Below are 19,242 nucleotides of genomic sequence, written 5' to 3' on the forward strand. Positions count from 1 at the left end.
TTTATAAATGTATTGATTTGTGAATTAAAAATAAATCAAAACGAAATTATAATTAGAAAAAAAAATAGTTGAAATTTTCTATTTTGATTGAGGGACAATAGAGACGATTTCTCAATAAAAACTCTAAAATACATATTTTTCGAATCGGAAGGAGTAGTTTATTATGTTAACGAGTAGATTACCATGTATTACATAGGTTCTTGATTATTTATTTACATTAGTAATAGTGATCTCAATTGGTTGCATAAGAATTGGCTAAATGTGTAAAGATGTTTGATTGTTAGACTGTCACTACTAGGTGGCTACTATATAGTCAATATATAACTCTCGAGATTAGTTTCATCATAATGAGAACAAACTGTGAAGTATAAGTTGATCTCGTCCTCTACACTTGGCTAATGTGATCCTGTTTCCTTTTGTGTATGGTCCTGTGTCATGGGCTCTTTTATAAAAAGTAATGATGGATTGGAGTAGATGTTGGTATTGGTTCTTGTTATAAGTAGTTCTTTTAATCTCTTTAGAGATCTCTTTAAAGTTTTTTTTATTGTTTATTAATTTTGATGGCAATGTACATAAGGTTTTAAAAAATTTAAACGGTAGTCTATCTACATCTTCTCTACTCATTTTGCTCTCGCATTTGGTGTATGTTTCATGGTTTTATTATAAATGTATCTCTCTGTTAATTGATTGAAGACGATCGATTTGGGTTTGTTTCACTAAATATGTTATAAGTGAGACACTATAAAATACAAGGTTCCTAGAGTGTGGTTAGATCAGTTTTTGTTGTAACGGACATATAGATTTGAGCTCTACTGTTGTGGCGATCCTTATCTTGAAAATTTAAGACTCCGATGTGCCATTTCTATAGGGAAAACGGTTTATTCATGCCTGCACTATAAACCAGAGAAAATACATACCCAAATAATATTAACGTGTCAAAACATTCCTATACTAAATAAGAATTTGAATTGCATACCTAAACTCATAATAAATAGCTAAAACATGCATTATAACTCACACTGTCAGTCCATTTTAAAATGTATTGATTTTTTTAAAAAATTATTATCTTTTAATCTTTGTCAATTTATTTGTTTGTAAAGTGTCTCAAATAATTAAAATCATCAAATTGGCTTTATTTATAATTTTAAAATTGGAAATAAACTTTAATATATGGTGATATATAAAATAATTTTTTTATTAAATAAAATATATTTAATAATATAAATTTCTTGAGATATTTTTTTTTTTTGAGATGCTGCGTTCGAAACTATTAAAGATCTCTATTGTAAAATCAAATTTCTAAAGAGTATTTTTAGTTATGTTGATTAAAATTTGAATGACTATATTTGTAAAAACAATCTTATATAAAAATAAATTGAGTGGTATTTCTTCTAAATATTACATATGAGTAAGATTATTTATAATTAATTCTCATGTTTTATTAAGGTAGATAACATACTTAGATAACTAAATTAATTAATATTTTGTATATGATAACTATCTAAATTTCTGCTAAATAATTAAATTTAGTATTTGGATTTAATTAAAATCTGGTCAAAAAAATAAAATTGTACTTTTCAAATTAAAAATATAAATACGATAAATTTTATTATTTATGTTATTTATATACTAACAAAAAATAGAATTATATATAGAGACTAAACTACAAAATTTAAAATAAAAAAATAGTACAAATCATCATATAACCGGCTATAGGCATGCTTTAGCTATATATTATGAGTTTATGTATGAAATTCAAATTTTTATTTAGTTTAAAACTGTTTTGACACGTTAGAATAATTTAGGTATGTATTTTTTTTATGTTTGTAGTGTGGACATGAATAAGTCGTTTTTCTCCGTTGGTTAGCAGTGGTCCATATTATTAATTTAGGTTTTTATGATTAGAAAACAGGATAAAGTAAATGCCTCACCACTACTTGGACGCAGAAAATGATGGAATTAACACATGCAGAAAAATGATGGAATTAACACATGCAGAAGAAGTTTCGTGAAGCATTAATAAAACAAGAAGCAGCTTCTCGATCTTTCTCTCTTAACCATTCCTCACTTTACTATTTATTCTTCTTCATTCGTGACTTCTAGAGACACTTTGATAAGTAAATTAATGAAAAATTTGTATATGATAACTATCTAAATTTCTGTTAAATAATTAAATTTATTATTTAAATTTAATTAAACTATGGTAAAAAATTTTGTACTTTTTAAATTAAAATTATAAATACGATAAGTTTGATTATTTAAGTTATTTAAGACATACTAATAAAAAATAGAATTCTATATAGAGACTAAACTACAAAATTTAAAATAAAAAAATAGTACAAATCATCATATAACCGGTTATAGGCATGCTTTAGCTATATATTATGAGTTTATGTATGCAATTCAAATTTTTATTTAGTTTAAAAATGTTTTGTTACGTTAAAATAGTTTAGGTATGTATTTTTTTTATCTTTGCAGTAAGCCGTTTTTTTCATTGGTTGGTGGTGGTCCATATTATTAATTTAGGTTTTTATGATTATTAAACAGGATAAAGTAAATGCCCCACCACTACTTGCACGCAGAAAATGATGGAATTAACACATGCAGAAGAAGTTTCTTGAAGCATTAATAAAACAAGAAGCAGCTTCTCGATCTTTCTCTCTTAACCATTCCTCATTTTACTATTTATTCTTCTTCATTCGTGACTTCTAGAGACACTTTGTCTTTCTTTTTAGTTTCTTTAATTTAATCAAATCATTGCTTTCTTACAACTTCTATTTTCACAATCTGTATGTCTCCGAGCGATAACAGTTATACCACGATGGCTACCAATGAATCTCAGAGAACTGCTCCGACGCCGTTTCTCACCAAAACTTTTAACCTCGTCGAAGACCCTTCTACCAACGACGTTATATCATGGAACGAAGATGGTTCCTCCTTCGTCGTATGGAACCAAACAGACTTCGCTAAGGACTTGCTTCCAAAACATTTCAAACACAACAACTTCTCCAGCTTCGTCCGTCAGCTCAACACTTATGTACGTGACTACTTCATATATATATATATCTTCGGTTTTGTCTATTTGTATTTGCGTTCTTCGGTTTAATCCTGGTTTGGTTCGCAGGGATTCAAGAAAGTTGTACCGGACCGGTGGGAGTTTTCTAACGCGTTCTTTAGGAGAGGAGAGAACGTCTTCTCCGCGACATCCAGCGTCGGAAGTTAACGCCACAAGCAGCTGTTTCTCCGCCGCGGCCTGAAGTTTCCGCGGCTCAGACAGCAAAAACGGTCGTGTCTCCTTCAAGTTCAGGTGATGATCAAACCATGTCTCCGTCGTCGTCGACCGGAAACGGTGGTTTGTCTGCTGAGCTGTTGGAGGAGAACGAGAGGCTCCGGAGTGAGAACATCCAGCTTAACCGTGACCTTGCTCAGATGAAGTCTCTCTACGGTAACATCTTTGGACTCATGTCCAACTACGCCGGAGCTAGTAGCAGTGAGGAGACGATGATGGAGATTGAGGAAGAAGCGAGCCCGAGGCTGTTTGGTGTCTCGATAGGTCTGAAACGGACGAGAAGTGAAGGAGTTCATGTAAAGACGGTTTCTACGGCGGCGGAGGAGACGCCGTGGCTGAGACTCTATGACCGAGCCAATCAGAGAGTCTGTAGTTAACGGCTCAGATTAATGCGTGTACGCGAAGTAGAGGATTATTACAGCTTTCAGATAGTCAGCACCCAGAACGTGTCCCATATGTTTTCAAGTAGTTTCTATCAATCTTGACTTTCTTTCTTATCTAACATTTTTGTTTTTTTTTTATTAATGTTCCTTTTCAGTTTTTTTAGTTTCAATAGATTTTTTCCTTTTTCCCTTTTCTTTTTCTATCTCAAAACCGTAAATCTTGATGAAATTGGAATTTGGAACAAGTATATTCTCCATGTAGTAAGACCAGTATAACATGTAACTCTCACAACCTAAGGACATGTACCTATATTTTTTTTGTCAACTTAAATCCACTATATCCTTGTATGACAAAACAAATTAAATCCACTATATCCTTGACTAATCTCAATACTCTTCATCATTTAATGAAAATATAAAAATTTATTTTACCATTATTTATTTTTGAAATTAATTACTTTTAAAAAATAATATTTTCAAATTTTAAATTAAAATTTTTCTTCTTTCCAGAATTCAAAATTTCAAAATTCTAAAAATTTCAAATTTAAGTGATTGATGTACAACTTTTTCAATTAGTTATACTGGTCCATTTAGGTTATACTAGTTCAACTAGTTATACTGAATTTTACTAGATATACTTATGTAGTTGTACTGACTTCTATTAGTAATACTTACGTAGTCGTACTGAATTCTACTAGTAATCCTCACGTCGTTGTATTTGTGTAGTTACACTTAGTTCTACCGATGCAGTTCTATCAAATTATTTGAGTTCTACCGAATTCAGATCTGCAAATATAATCAAAAAACAGAATGATATACAAAAAATTATAGATCCGTGACTTTTGGAATAAGAAAAAAACTTAAATAAAGAAAAATTTTAGAAAACCCCAGAATTACAGAAAAACAAGAAGAACCCTAAATGAAAGAAAAATCCAGATTTCTTCACCAACACCGTTCTTCCATCTTTACGGTTGCTGTTTCTTCTGTCGTCAGTTGAAATTTTTTGTTTAGTCTTTATGAAAGAACGTGACTACTGATGAGATCTGATATTTTGTAAAAAGAAAAATCTAGATGGATGAAAAAGTAAGAAAATTTCAAATGAATGAAGAGAAAAAGAAATTGTGAGAAGAAAAACAACTATAATTTACAGAAAAAGAAAGAGAATCACAGAGAAAAGAGAGAAGAAGATGAGAAGAGAAGAAAACGAAAGTAGAAAAAGAAATAGAATCACTTTATAACTAGGGTTAGGGATAAATTTATAAATGTATTGATTTTTGAATTAAAAATAAATCAAAACGAAATTATAATTAGAAAAAAAAAGATATTTGAAATTTTCTATTTTGATTGAGGGACAATAGAGACGATTTCTCAATAAAAACTCTAAAATACATATTTTTCGAATCGGAAGGAGTAGTTTATTATGTTAACGAGTAGATTACCATGTATTACATAGGTTCTTGATTATTTATTTACATTAGTAATAGTGATCTCAATTGGTTGCATAAGAATTGGCTAAATGTGTAAAGATGTTTGATTGTTAGACTGTCACTACTAGGTGGCTACTATATAGTCAATATATAACTCTCGAGATTAGTTTCATTAAAATGAGAACAAACTGTGAAGTATAAGTTGTTCTCGTCCTCTACACTTGGCGAATGTGATCCTGTTTCCTTTTGTGTATGGTCCTGTGTCATGGGCTCTTTTATAAAAAGTAATGATCGATTGGAGTTAGATGTTGGTATTTGGTTCTTGTTATAAGTAGTTCTTTTAATCTCTTTAGAGATCTCTTTAAAGTTTTTTTTTATTGTTTATTAATTTTGATGGCAATGTACATAAGGTTTAAAAAAATTTAAACGATAGTCTATCTACATCTTCTCTACTCATTTTGCTGTCGCATTTGGTGTATGTTTCATGGTTTTATTATAAATGTAGCTCTCTTCGTTAATCGATTTGGGTCTGGTTCACTAAATATGATATAAGTGAGACACTGTATAAAATACAAGGTTCTAAAGTGTGACTAGATTAGTTCCTGTTGTAACGGTAACGATAACCCCAAATCGATTTGAGCTCTACCTTTGTCTGGTGATGGTTTGATAAAATCCTTATCTTGAGATCGTATAAAACTCCGCGTGCCATTTCTATTCCGGTTGGCAGGTTCATTACTATTATTAGTATTAAGTTTTTAAAATAAGAAAAACAGGATAAAGCAAATGGTCCACCACTACTACTTGGGACACAGAAAATGATGGGAATAAACATGCAGAAGAAGTTTCGTGAAGCATTAATAAAACAATAAGCAGCTTCGCGATCTTTCCCTTTAACTATTCCTCATTTTACTACTTATTCTTCTTCTTTCGTGACTTCTAGACACACTGTTTTTTAGACACTTTCTTACAACTTCTATTTCAATCAAGTGATGTCTCCGCCAAGCAATAACAGTTATACCACGATGGCTACCGCTGAATCTCAAAGAACTGTTCCGACGCCGTTTCTCACCAAGACTTTTAACCTCGTCGAAGACCCTTCCATCGACGACGTTGTCTCATGGAGCGAAGATGGTTCCTCCTTCGTCGTCTGGAACCCGACAGACTTCGCTAGAGACTTGCTTCCTAAGCACTTCAAACACAACAACTTCTCCAGCTTTGTCCGTCAGCTCAACACTTATGTACGTGACTACTTCATATATATATACATCCGGTTTTGTCAATTTGTATTTGCGTTCTTTGGTTTAATCCTGGTTTGGTTCGCAGGGATTCAAGAAAGTTGTACCGGACCGGTGGGAGTTCTCTAACGAGTTCTTCAGGAGAGGAGAGAAACGTCTTCTCCGCGACATCCAGCGTCGGAAGTTAACGCCTCAAGCAGCTGTTTCTTCGCCGCGTCCTGAAGTTGTCGCGGCCCGGACACCGAAAACGGTTGTGTCTCCTTCAAGTTCAGGTGAAGATCAAACCATGTCTCCGTCGTCGTCGACCGGAAACGGTGGTTTGTCTGCTGAGCTGTTGGAGGAGAACGAGAGGCTCCGGAGTGAGAACATCCAGCTTAACCGTGACCTCGCTCAGATGAAGTCTCTCTACGGTAACATCTTGGCGGTCATGTCCAACTACGCCGGAGCTAGTAGTAGCAGTCACGAGATGATGATGGAGATTGAGGAAGAATCGAGCCCGAGGCTGTTTGGTGTTTCGATAGGACTGAAGCGGGAGAAGTGAAGGAGTTCATGTAAAGACGGTTTCGATAGAACAAACCGTTACTCACCATGGTTTGTTCATATAAGAGTTTGTTCTTAGATATTTGTAGAAAGCTCTGGATTTTGGGTCCTCTGGTGTCTCTCTATAAAAGTTATAACAGTTCTTTTGACTTGTCATGATCTAAGCATTTGAGCGAGTTAGATTGGTAGTACAAATTTGCAAAAGTATGTTAAAACTTATTTAGTGTACAAGTGAAATGGTGTACATATGAGTTTTTTATGAATTATCGTACATGTGAAGAGTGATATTTATATGTACACGTTAACGATATTTGTCGTATAAGTATTGAAACTTGATAATCCTTATACATGTGGATATTAAAATTTGTGTGTACATGGTATGGTGTACATGTGATTTCATAAAAAAAACAATGTACATATGGATATGGAAGAATATGTGTACACATGTTGATATTTTATTGATGTACACAAGTTTACAATTTAGTAATTGTTAGTATGACATGTAATAGATAATATAATATAAATCCTTTGATATGAAACATTTCTTAACATTTTTTAATGTGTCACTTTTTCCATTTCACATATATTATACTCTTGATTTTTAGCATTTAAACTGATAATATATAATCATATATGACACCATTGTAACCCATTCATGTATTTTTAAAAGATTTTATTTGCTATTATATTTATTTTTATTAAAATTATCTTTTAATTTTGACCAAAAAACATTTGGTGGAGAAGCAAAATAAATCAAACTGCAGGGATTTGTGTTGCAAAATCAGAAATTTTTCTGGTTTAGATTGCAAAATTAAAAGATTCTGGGAAAATTCGTGAAGAAATTTGAACAGATATGAACTTGAAGACAAAATGAAAATAAAAAAAGAGTTGGAGGACCATATGTGTAATAATCAAAAGTTCACCATTGTTGCCCCCCCGAGCTTTCTCTTGGATCTGCGAATGATTCGACGACAATTACGGAGGCCACAACTCCGGTCAGCAATACGACAACGACGAGGAGGAGATGACTTGAGCTTAAGGCAGATTGTGGTAGAGCTCAGCCCGTGCCGTGAAAACTATAGCGACGACGACTCCGACGACCACACAGCGTGGAAGAAGTTAATGGTGGTAACGAGCAGTCTCAGATTTAGCTTCGTTGTGGCTGTGAATCAAAAGAAAGAAGAGATGCGGCGGAGATGGTTGTGTTGTGGGTGGCCGCGCGGTTCAAGAGACGCCATGACCGGTGAGCACTAGCTGCCGTTGTCTCAATTGTTTTAATTTTTTTGTTTCAATTTTTTTTTAATTTGCTATCGAAAAAGAACGAAACTAAACAGTTTCTAGTTTTTATCTGGTTAAAAGAAACTACTTCAGTAGCAACAACTGTCTTTTTAGTGTAATAAAAACTTAAAAACTGACCTAGGATGTAAATAACTCTATTATAAATGCTCCTTTTCAGTTTTTTCTTTCAATAGATTTTTTCTGTACTTTTTTCTTTTTGACTTTTTTTTCTTTTCTCAAAACAACTAAATATTGATGAAATTTGAATTTGCAACAAGTATATTCTCCATATTCGATAATTAATTTAGTCAGACCAGTATAACTTGCAATTCTCACAACTTAAGGACATGTTCCTATATAAATTGTACTCTTTTCAGATCTATGTTTTTTCTAAAAAGAAGTTGTTTAAAAAAGATAATTTTTTTTGCATTTTATTAGGTAGTAGTGATAATATTAAGTTAATAAAATGTAAATTAATTAATTTTGTTTATCGAAATAGTTAATCATAAAATAATGAATTTGCAATTAATTTTTAATGTCTTAATGTGTAACCCAAAACATAATTTTTTTTTGAAAGAGGGAGAATAATTTACTATGTTAACGATTGCAGTATTATGACGAGTAGATTACCTACATTGGGTTCTTGATTACTTATTTACATTAGTAATAGTAGTGCTCTCAATTGGTTGCATAAAGAATTAGCTAAATGTGTAAGATGTTTGATTGTTACACAGACGTCACTAATAGGTGACTACAGTTATATATGACTCTAAAACGAGAACAAACTATGAAGTATAAGTTGTTCTCATCCTCTACACTTATGAATCAAAAGCTTTTATTATCTCTTTTCTTTTAGCTCTCTAACAAAAAACAGTAAAACGGTACCATTCTTGAATCATCTCTTCTTACTACTGTTCTTCTTCCTTCCCTTAACTTGGCTCTCCAAAGCCTTGAGCCTCTTACTAACAGGACTCAACGACGACAACCTCGGGTTTACTACTGGCTAAGGTGACTCTGTCTCGTTCTGTGTACGGTCCTGTGTCATGGCTTTCATTTTCTTAAGAGCTGCAAACAAGTCAAAGGAAGGTTGTTGGCCTGGAGGAGGTGGAGGTAGCTCAGGTATCTTTAACAGCTTCTTCACTCGAGGACGCTTAATCACTGTAATAGTACAATCACCACATTGTTAAGTGTTATCCTGCAACTATGAACCTTACTCACATTCACACACTCACTCACCAAGTCCATACGTGAGGGAGAAGAGGTTGGATGTGATCCAGTAACAAAATATAGCCTGAGGAAAACTCATTGTCATGGGGACTGTGAGGAGAGCGAAACCTCGACAGACGTTTTTCACAGTGCCTGCCATTGGATTGCCTTCCATGCCTTCTTGTGCATTACACTGGGAGGTGAGACATTAAATCTTAAAGTTAGCAAGTCTTACAAATAGGGCTGGGATTTGAACCTAACCGAACCCACCCAAACCAAAATTTTCGGTTAGTTCGGTTCGATTTTGTAGTTTTTTTACCAAAAAGTTCGACCATATTTAACTGAAACTAACCAAACTTATCCGAAATTTTAACAAAATTAAGCCAAAATCAAAAATTTCTGTAGGATTTTCAAAAGCCAAACTAAACTAATACCGAACTGAACTTTATTTATGGTTGATTCAGTAAGACTTATGTTGAACCGAACTAACCGAACCCGCATGCTTGCTTACAAATGTTGAAGATCGACAAAACTGTTTAAAAGTTGGAAGAAACTGTATGTACCTCAACGGTTATCAAGAATGTCAATGCTGTTAAAACCGGTAAGATGTATAAGCTGTCTGGAGTTGTTAGAACGGTGAACCATAATGCACCTCCGGTTTGGAACGAAGGTACCTTCTCTGCCATATTTCGAATCTGGAGCGAAGAAAGGAAACTGACTGAGACGAAAAGACTATATCAAACAACACAGCTAAAAGGACTGAAAGGTCTTACAGCAAGGAAAAAGCAGACGAACAGAGGTCCCTGGATCAACATCCCTTTCATTGGAGTGAATGGAGTGACACCATATCTGTAAATAGTGTATTGTTAGTTGGACATATCTAACAATATACATATACTTAACTTCACATTATGCTTGACCAAAACAATAGCCGGTTAGAACTTAGAACACTCATTTTTAGTAAAATATATACAAGTTATGGATTCGATTCTAACATAACTTATCTCAGTTAGTTTTAAATTTAAAAAAAGGCAGCTCACTTACTCTTTAAACAAATTCTTCATCTTTTTCTGACCTTCTGCCATTGTAACATGGTCCATTCCCTGAACACATATAGGAGAAAGGAGGGATGTAGTCAGTGCAATAGCTTCAGCAGAGTAGCAAAAGTGAGGAGGAGGAAGAGCATGATGTATGGCTGTGATTAACAATCTAAACGTACCTTGCTTTGCATTTCCTCCCGGATGGACTCCAACCGCGGCCTCATCAGCTGCATGATCATAGAACAGACTACTGATGGATGCAGACAAAAAAAAACAGATAATAAATGACATGAAAGGAAATAAGTAAACGTGCATAGAGATATGCTTTTCCTTTTGTATTTCAAATTTTATTTCACATATTATAAACTCTATACAGAAACTATATCCACAAGGAAAAGATAAAACTAGATGCATCATCCTAAATGGTCTCTAATTTGCAAAGGAGGAGTAAATGGGGGAGACACACACACATACCGATAACTTTGTGGTGTCTTTCATTTGTTTGATCAAGAGAGGAACCGTTAATGACCGGATCAAAACCGTTGCTACAACAATGGATGCCCACCTGTTTAAATAGCCAGAAAGGATATTAGGAGGAAAAAAAAAACAAAATTCCAAATAAATTTTCAGATTCAACTCATATATATATCTAGATTTTGAGCATTGGCATATCTTTTATAAAGAGACTAAAACTATAGATATGGAAGACAACAACACAAAAGTTTCCATCTAAATCTAATAAGGAAAGAGCTTAAAAAAGTATCTTTTACCACTCAAAGCCTGTGAACGAATGAACCATATCAATGCAATGCTGAAGAGCCGCGATAGGCAAGAAAGAGTCACTAGCTGCACAAGTAAGCCTGAGCTGATAGAGGGTCTTTGGTGAAGGAAGCTATGGTAACAACTTCTTTGAGAAGTGAATGAGTCCTCTTCCTCTTCATGGTCATTGTCACGAGGGGTGATATGGTAAGGTAGTTGCTTCCTTGGAGAGGTAAGTGTGGACCTTATGGATAGGGCTCGCCTGAAAGCCATTGCCAGAGTCTAAAACAAGATCCTGCACGAGTCAAGATGTGATTTTTCAGCTCAAAGTGTAAAGCTTTTGGCAGCCAGATCTTACTAAAGGACGAAAGCACAGAGATTTAAGTTTCATCAGATTGAAAGCAGAGAGCAGAGTCTATAGAAAAACTTTAAACTATGCTTAGAAGAACAGAGAATCTGTAGATAATGAACCTTGTAGTGGAAGAAGAAGACGGTGACGGTGAGACAAGACGGCTATGGATTACGGTGGAGCTAAGGACGGAGAAAAATGGTGAGGAGGTGAAGGTAGGGGTTTTAGTTAAACCGATCGGTTTTTATTTTGGGTTTGGTTTTATACCGAACCGAATTGAACCGGTGTCAATTAAGTTCGGTTAACTCTCAGGGGTTGGGCTTTTCATTAGTACTACTGATCAGGCGTTGAATTTTCAGAATATTTTTCAGGTTCAGTTTTCTAAACTCTATTTATGTTTGAATCAGATTCTGTTTATCTGATACTAGTCTATGTCATAACTCTGTTTAATATCTATTCGGATATAAAAAAAATTCCGAGTTATGTTAACTATATTTTGGATTCAAATACTTTTATATATTATATTAAATAAACATCGAAAAGTATTAAAAATATTTATTTATGTTTTAGATATTTATTTCGGATATTAGTAGATCTTTATATCAATTATTGTTTTTATATATAGTATTTTTACTTTCATTGATTTAAGAATGGGGTAAGTTTAGTACCAAGGAAAAACAGCAATGCAAATCCAAGATATATGTTTATTTAGCACAAGCAAAACCATCAATATAGTATTCATATAGTATTAGGTTTTGTATTACTTCTTATACTAGCTTGAGTATTAATACTAGGTTCGGTCTTCTAAACTCTATTTAGATTTTATATATGTTTGAATCAGATTCTATTAATCAGACTCTATTAATCAGAGATTTTAGTCTATGTCATAACTCTGTTTAATACCTATTTTGATATAAATTTATTCCGAGTTTGGTTAATGATATTTCGGATTTAGATTATCAAATAAACATAAAGTATTAAAATATTTATTTATGTTTTAGATATTTATTTCGGATATTAATTTAGATCTTTATATCAGTCTTTGTTTTTATATATAGTATTAGGTTTGTTTTTGTCTTTCAATGACTTAAAAAAGCAAAAACAGCGATGCATATCTAGATTAAGGTTTAGTACAAGCAAAAACAGCAATATGGTTTTTTTTTTTGATAAAGAACAGCAATTTACTCTCTTTTTTTTATCTAAGATATATTATTTACCTTGAATATCTTTTACTCAATTAATAGCAGATTCTCAGCTTTGAATAAACTGAGGAAAAAAAGTAAGAAAATAAACATTTTTTAATATAAAAAAGTACAATATTTTAATGGGGGATGAGTTCTTGCACAACAACTTCTTTTGCAGAATTAGTCAACATTTTCCAATAACCTCATAAAAACAGAAGCTTTCCTCTAAAGTTCAGTAACACTGATGAAACCTCCTCATGAGATTCACACACCTAAAGATGGTCTCTAGTCTTTTCAGTACTCAGTTCTTTACAAAAAGACAAACATTTATAAAGACTAAACTACCAACTCTCCTCATGCCTTCCAAGGATACCCCATGCTTTCATCAACCTCACTGCCAAAGAACCCGTTATTCTCAAAGTTGAATGATGCGTTTGAGGAGACCATACCCTCCTGGTTCTGCCCTTGGTCTAACCCTTTCATGCCTCTGAATCTGTTGGAAGTGCTTGGCGTCTCCGCTGTGGGAACATAGTCTGTTCTGTTTCTTCCCATGTTCTGACCAGAGAGTGGCTGCTGCTGTTGTTGCTGCTGCTGCCCGGAGCCTCCGTTGCTGTTTGCCATCTGTTGCCATATTTGGTGAATCTGTTGTTCCAGCGCTTGGTTACTGCCACTACACGAAGGTTGTTGTTGTTGGTATTGCTGATGAGGTGAGCTATTATAACTTGAGCTCGGCATTTGCCTCTGAGGAGACAGATGTGAAGAAACACCAGCCAACAAAGGACTACTAGCTCCATGATAGCTCGGTGATGGGCTCATGTTTCTTGATGATTCTTGCTGGAGCGTGCCGTTGGTTTGCTCCTGATTCTGTTTCATCAGCATGGTTTGGTAGTTGGTAAGAGCAAAGGCTGCGGCGGCGGCTTGTGCAGATCCCTGACCGTTCATATTGTTGTTATTGCGCAAGGCCATTAGCTTGTTCAGACTGTTCCTATCAGGTGGAAGCCCTTGAGCAGCATTAGCTACTAGCTCCATCTCCTGCATCTGCATCTTCCCTGTCCTCATTCTATATGGATAACTCTTCAAAGCCTCTGCACATGTAAACAAGCTTCACATAAGCATAAAGAAAGAGAAACATAAAATGCATATTGATTAAGTTTTTTATTACCTATTGGACCAACTTTTTGGTCACGGCAGAAGTCAATCATGTCTTTCATGCTGCTTACAACCTCAGAGATCTATACAAAAAAAAAGAAACCATGAGGATGATGCAGATAAATTAGGAAATTACTATAAATAGAAAGTAAAGAGACAGATAGATACCTGCAGACACCGAACATATCGTTTGGAGAAGCCTAAGTCATTAAGTGAATGTGACTCCAAGCTTTTAGCTAGCTGACGTCCAGCAGCCATGACCCTGAAGAGCAAACAAACATTTTAAGTATCTAGTAGAATTGGATTTGATTAATTAAACTGACTCACATGTTGCTATTTGCTTGCAAGTCCTGCTGATGAATCCCATCTGGTCCACTTTGATCAATCGTGCTCTGACACTTCTCTGCAACCTGAAGCAACTGGTTCACCTGAAAAAAAGACAACCACACATCTCAGGACCAGGCTTGTTAAGATAAAAGAGATTCAAATATTTACCTGTGGGGCTACAAGGCGACGAGGAAGCAGCTCTTCATGTCGACGAGTACAAAACTCCCACGAGAGAATCTTAAGCTCTTGGGAGAATATGATCCTAAGGTGGCCTTCACGGATCACGCGGATGTGTTCATACACACTCTCCTGAACCGCCTTTGCGTATTCCAACACCATGATTCCAGAAGGGAACCTGCGTTCAGACGGCACGCTTAGGTAGAGAAGCTCGTCAATGACACCGCTTGCAAACTTGATCTCGTTAAGCCTTGGCAACACATCAAACGTTGCCTCTGCAGATTCCACAAGAAAAAAGAAGTTTATTAAAAGGAGAAGATGTTTTATAAACAATGTTGGTTGCTAACTCTGGAAACTTACCAAATCCTCTTCCTGATTTAGAACCACAAAGATCACACTGCCACTCATCCTGCAAATACCAAAAATATTATTATCATGTACAATGTTCAAGAAAAATATTGATTTATTTTTATGTATATGCTATTTTGATAAATTATCAGAATTAGATATAAATAAAAGACAGGTTCGAGGATTTACTAACATTTTAACTTAGTTTAACAGATATATACTCATTTAGATCCATTTAAACTGCTTTAGAACGGTTTAAACCAATTTATAATGATTTAAACTGGTATGAGTCATATAAATCATATGTACATATACAAAACAAAATAGACAAAATAGTGAATTTATACTAACATTATTACTTAATTTAACGGATTTATACTATATTTAGATCGATTTAAACTGCTTTAGAATGATTTAGAACCATGATCATGTACAAGTGGTATAAACAAAGCACAAATCAAAAGAAGAAGAGAGAGGTGGGAAGAAGACAAACCGTTGCAGCCTGAGGAGAAACACCAAGTGTGTTATGTCCCACGTTGTCATAATGAGAGAGACACCACCTCTTCTTTGCACGAGGTGAAAAGTACTCGTTCACAAACTTCCTCCAATAACCAATACTCCCCTCCTACAAAAAACCACCAAGTGGTATCAGTCAAAAGAGCTTATTCACAAGTATACACAAAAAAACTAACATGGATACTTACAGAAGGCCTTTGCCGCTGATGGTACAGATACTGCATCAATCTCCGAGCGCAGACGCTGTTCTCATAACCCCGTGGCGCACCTTGTTGCTGCATCTGCTGTTGTAACTGCTGTTGAACCTGTTGCTGCTGAACCTGCTGCTGCTGCTGGAGCTGAATCCGCTGCAACGGCGGCAAGGACTGGAGATACTGCTGCTGCTGCCTCATCTTCTGCTGCTGAAGCAAAAGCTGCAGCTGCGGGTTCTGCCCTTGCTGCTGCTGATGCAGCAGCTCCTGCCTCTGAAGCCACTGGCGCAGGATCTGCTGCTGGAGAGCGTCGTCCTGCTTGGAATCCACCCGAGGCTTCTTCCTCGCTTGCCCCGGGTCCTGAAAGAACGTCTCGGACGCGCGGCGGGACGTTGGCAGCGACGTGGCGCTGGACCCTCCTCTCTGAACGGTGGGATCATGGTGAGGAGGGGGCCGCTGCACGACGGTGGACCCGTCGGCGACCGAGGAAGAGGAGAACGACAACGGCGACGCGGGTAAACGCATGTAAGACTCGTTATTGATGCTGGCGCTTCGCTGCAGATGCGGACCGCCTCCAGAGATCCCTCCTCCTCCAGAGTTGGCGTCTGTCACCATGGAGCTAGCTCCAGGGGTCGAGACGCTCATCATAGCGGGATTGTGGTAGCCGGGTCCACCACCACATCCAGGGTTAGAGGAGTTGCCGTAAGAGGAAGTGAAGTGAGAGTTCATGAAGCCTCCTCCTCCGCCTCCGCCTTGTGATTCGTCGTCTCCTCCTCCTTGGAAGAAGATCCCAGAGGCTGAAGACGATGGAGTCAATCCACCACCAGCCATCACAAAGGTCCCACCTTTAATGGATATATCTACAAAAGATCGCATTTTTAATCAAGAAAAAAAAAATCGAATCTTGTGTTCCGACAAGAGGAAGAACAGACATTAAAACTCAACTAATGTAATAAAAAAAACCAAAATCAAAACCCTAATTGTTCAAGGCAGATATAGAAGCTAATCTAACAATTAACTTCTCGCAATAACCTCAAAATCAAAAACCTTAATTTTTTGAAAAAGATAATTACAGAACACAAAAACCAAACCCCAGACGAATCAGAGAAAGCAGGAAGAAACGGAACATACCAAGAAGAGGACTGTGAAGTTGGAAAGCTTTCGATTCAGAGCATAAGACCAAAGTCAAATCACTACACAGACTAGAAAGAAGAAGATTCAAAAAACCTTAAAACCGAAACCGAATCGAGAAACAGATATTTTCAAGCTGGAGATTTTGTAAGAGGGAGGAGAGGTCGAAAAGAAAAGCTGGAGACAGGCTCTTCAGGTTATATACAGAATCGCAGAGAGCACGAAACTTGACCGGACGAGCCGGTGACCGTCACATGTACTTTTTTATTACCTGTTGGATGATACTGACACGTGTAGAGTGTGTGGTAACAAGTATCGCTTGATGGATTGGTAGCCTTTGGATCTTATGATCGCGTGGTGGATTATGACCGCGTGATCTATAAAGGTAGGTTTGTTCTGGACCGTTGGATTAAGGGGTGTGATCTTCTACGATGCATGTATGGTAGGTAACTATGCCGAATGCCAATGATTGCAGCTGTAAATGAGTGGGCTACGACAAATATCCACTTTTTTTTTTTGCTTTCAAATTTTTATAGACGCAACGATTTAAAAATATTATATTAAATGAAGCCCTTGCGGCCTAGCCTTTACAGTTTCTTTAATGAGCTAAGCCCACTAAACCCATTTATCAATAACCCAATCTTCACTTTAGACCCATCATCAGCCACCAGGGACTGATAATACTCCCAACAGTTAAAAAGACTCCTGTTCTTGAACAAATCATATCATATACAACATTAATAATTTTTTAAAACTTGATTATTTGGTTAAATTTTGGGAGTATTTAATCATATAGAATATTAATATTTTTAACAAGTTAATATTATGGTTGATTTCTAAACAAAAAAAGAAAGCTAACTCAATTATAAATTAATTGACATGTGTGATAAGTTTTCCAAATTGTTTTTTTGAATATCTAAAATGAGATATCAATCCCACTTTTCTGCTTTCTTTTTCTTTCTTTTTTTGTTGTAATTTTTTTAAATTTGTTTATTGTCTAGAAACATATTAAGGTTCTCTCAATGAGGGTGTCCTCAAACTCAAATCCAAGTATCTACTGTTGGGAATGTAATAAAATCATTTGTACTTATTCTTGTTAAAGTCGTAGAGTTGAGATTCGACAGTCATATAATATTAGGTGGTTATAATGTTTTGCTAGAAACCGCTTATAATCTATGAATTAGGAATTCATTACTAATATTATATGATCCTACAGGGTCACACACCTAAGCAAATTGGATCATGAATATTTGGGGTTTTATACATTTATATTATATATATGATATATAATATTCACGTGATATACTTATATGCATGTGATGTGCAACGTGAGTTAAGAAGTGATAATTATCACTTGGGCTTGGCCCATTAACTTCCTAAATGTGTTTAGGTCATATGATTATAAAGGGTCACGTAAGTGACTTGATCGAGATATGAAAAAAACGGCCGACTAAATAAAACCTAAGAGAGACAAAAGAGTTTGTCAAGTATTTGAGATTTGATCTCAACGGCACTAGCATCCCGTATCGATCCAATTTGTGTGCGTGTGGATACCGGTAGAGGCACGATGTTTGGAGTGCTTGAAATCTCGATTTGGTTTATTCATTTTTCCGCTGCAATTAATCAGGTATATCGAAAACCCTAAGATCTAGATTTATTTCAGTATTTGCATGAGATCTAGGCAAACTAAAATAATGAAAATGATTTTTCTTAAAAAATAATTATAAATATTATTTAATAGTCTTATTATTATTATTATTATTATTATTATTATTATTATTATTGTTAATATTTTTATAAAAAGTTTGGTTCTTCAAAGTTGCTAATTTACTTGATTGTGACAATGTTAGTTATATATTTGAAAATGTGATATGTGTTAAACTTTCTCATAATCAAAAATATATATACTAAAATAAAATAAAAAGCAAAATTTTTTAATTATAAATATTATTTAATAGTCTTATTATTATTATTATTATTTATTATAATGTTTGTTTTAAGAGATACTAAAGATAGAGAATTATAAAAGATAAATATCAATTTTTAAGAAAAAATGTTAAACAAAAACTAATTGTAAAATCCTACAAGTACAAAAAACTATTTAGTAAAAAAAAATGAATAAAAGCTGCTTTTTAAATAAATAATATTACTTTTTTAAAAGCCTAATTAAAAGAAAATTTTAAAAGTACTCTTATTATTGTCTTAAAAGTAACTAACTTCCCTTTTTTAATAGATAATTTTGTATGTTAAAAAAGTATGACTAAAAATAGCTACAAATATTTCACATTTATATTTAAGTTTCAGCTTCCACATATTATTTTTACAAAACACAATAGTATTTACATGAAGAGTATTACCTCGGTATTTTATTTTAATTTCTTGATACAATTCAACTTTTTATTATCCTTATTACATCTAATGATGCTAACATAATTTCTAATTTTGATGTTGTTGTCGTACATTAGTATGTGTGAATATGATGAATATTTGTTTGTATGTATAAGAAAGAATATATAAATAATAAACATATTTTTTTCTATTAAAATAAAATAGTTGTATAAAAATCTAAAAGAAAAAAATAATTATAAAATAATTAATTTCTTTTTTAAAAGTCTAAATAAAATAAAAAACTAAAAATAATTTTATTTTTCTTATAATTAACTAACTTTACTTTTTAATAATTTTTTGTTAAAAAAATATAAACCAAAATTAA

The 19,242-nt window shown here is 34.3% G+C and overlaps 3 protein-coding genes and 1 pseudogene across 4 annotated transcripts; 2 read left to right on the forward strand and 2 right to left on the reverse strand.

Annotated features, from left to right (window-relative positions):
* The first annotated feature begins 2,711 nt into the window (after positions 1-2,711).
* Positions 2,712-3,920, forward strand: LOC106325240 (annotated as a pseudogene).
* Positions 3,921-6,027: 2,107 nt separating this feature from the next.
* On the forward strand, positions 6,028-7,032 carry LOC106325241 (heat stress transcription factor B-2a-like). Its single transcript, XM_013763276.1, has 2 exons — positions 6,028-6,337; positions 6,423-7,032. Exons 1-2 carry the CDS (start codon positions 6,089-6,091, stop codon positions 6,873-6,875), a joined length of 702 nt encoding a protein of 233 aa, XP_013618730.1. The 5' UTR covers positions 6,028-6,088; the 3' UTR covers positions 6,876-7,032.
* Positions 7,033-8,841: 1,809 nt separating this feature from the next.
* Positions 8,842-11,448, reverse strand: LOC106325582 (mitochondrial inner membrane protein OXA1-like). Its single transcript, XM_013763626.1, is given in 9 exon segments — positions 8,842-9,310; positions 9,389-9,551; positions 9,922-10,053; positions 10,132-10,207; positions 10,403-10,461; positions 10,578-10,625; positions 10,873-10,963; positions 11,169-11,272; positions 11,275-11,448. Coding segments are annotated over 9 exon segments (984 nt in total). The 5' UTR covers positions 11,431-11,448; the 3' UTR covers positions 8,842-9,155.
* Positions 11,449-12,857: 1,409 nt separating this feature from the next.
* LOC106327460 (probable transcriptional regulator SLK2) lies at positions 12,858-16,705 on the reverse strand. Of its 2 annotated transcripts, XM_013765617.1 has the most exons (9): positions 16,530-16,705; positions 15,396-16,258; positions 15,185-15,316; positions 14,704-14,752; positions 14,335-14,618; positions 14,167-14,267; positions 14,008-14,101; positions 13,853-13,922; positions 13,045-13,775 (listed from the first exon to the last, which is right to left on the reverse strand). In XM_013765617.1, the coding sequence occupies exons 2-9, from the start codon at positions 16,227-16,229 to the stop codon at positions 13,045-13,047; spliced, it is 2,295 nt and encodes a 764-aa protein (XP_013621071.1). In that variant the 5' UTR covers positions 16,230-16,258; positions 16,530-16,705. The 2 variants fall into 2 exon arrangements, with proteins under 2 accessions (XP_013621072.1, XP_013621071.1); XM_013765618.1 differs by lacking the exon at positions 16,530-16,705 and having other exon boundaries at positions 12,858-13,775; positions 15,396-16,229.
* Between the last annotated feature and the right edge of the window lie 2,537 nt (positions 16,706-19,242).

Source organism: Brassica oleracea, chromosome C2 (assembly GCF_000695525.1).
Source record: "Brassica oleracea var. oleracea cultivar TO1000 chromosome C2, BOL, whole genome shotgun sequence".
NCBI classification, from domain to species: domain Eukaryota; kingdom Viridiplantae; phylum Streptophyta; class Magnoliopsida; order Brassicales; family Brassicaceae; genus Brassica; species Brassica oleracea.

Excerpts from the sequence above, each read along its gene's own strand:
- LOC106327460 (XM_013765618.1), bottom strand. The coding sequence starts at position 16,229 with ATGGCTGGTGGTGGATTGACTCCATCGTCTTCAGCCTCTGGGATCTTC. Across the intron at positions 14,753-15,184 it reads TTTCTCCTCAGGCTGCAACG|GATGAGTGGCAGTGTGATCT; the intron begins GTTTGTCTTCTT and ends TGGTATTTGCAG. Across the intron at positions 13,776-13,852 it reads CCAAAAAGTTGGTCCAATAG|AGGCTTTGAAGAGTTATCCA; the intron begins GTAATAAAAAAC and ends TTACATGTGCAG.
- LOC106325241 (XM_013763276.1), top strand. The coding sequence starts at position 6,089 with ATGTCTCCGCCAAGCAATAACAGTTATACCACGATGGCTACCGCTGAA. Across the intron at positions 6,338-6,422 it reads TCCGTCAGCTCAACACTTAT|GGATTCAAGAAAGTTGTACC; the intron begins GTACGTGACTAC and ends TTTGGTTCGCAG.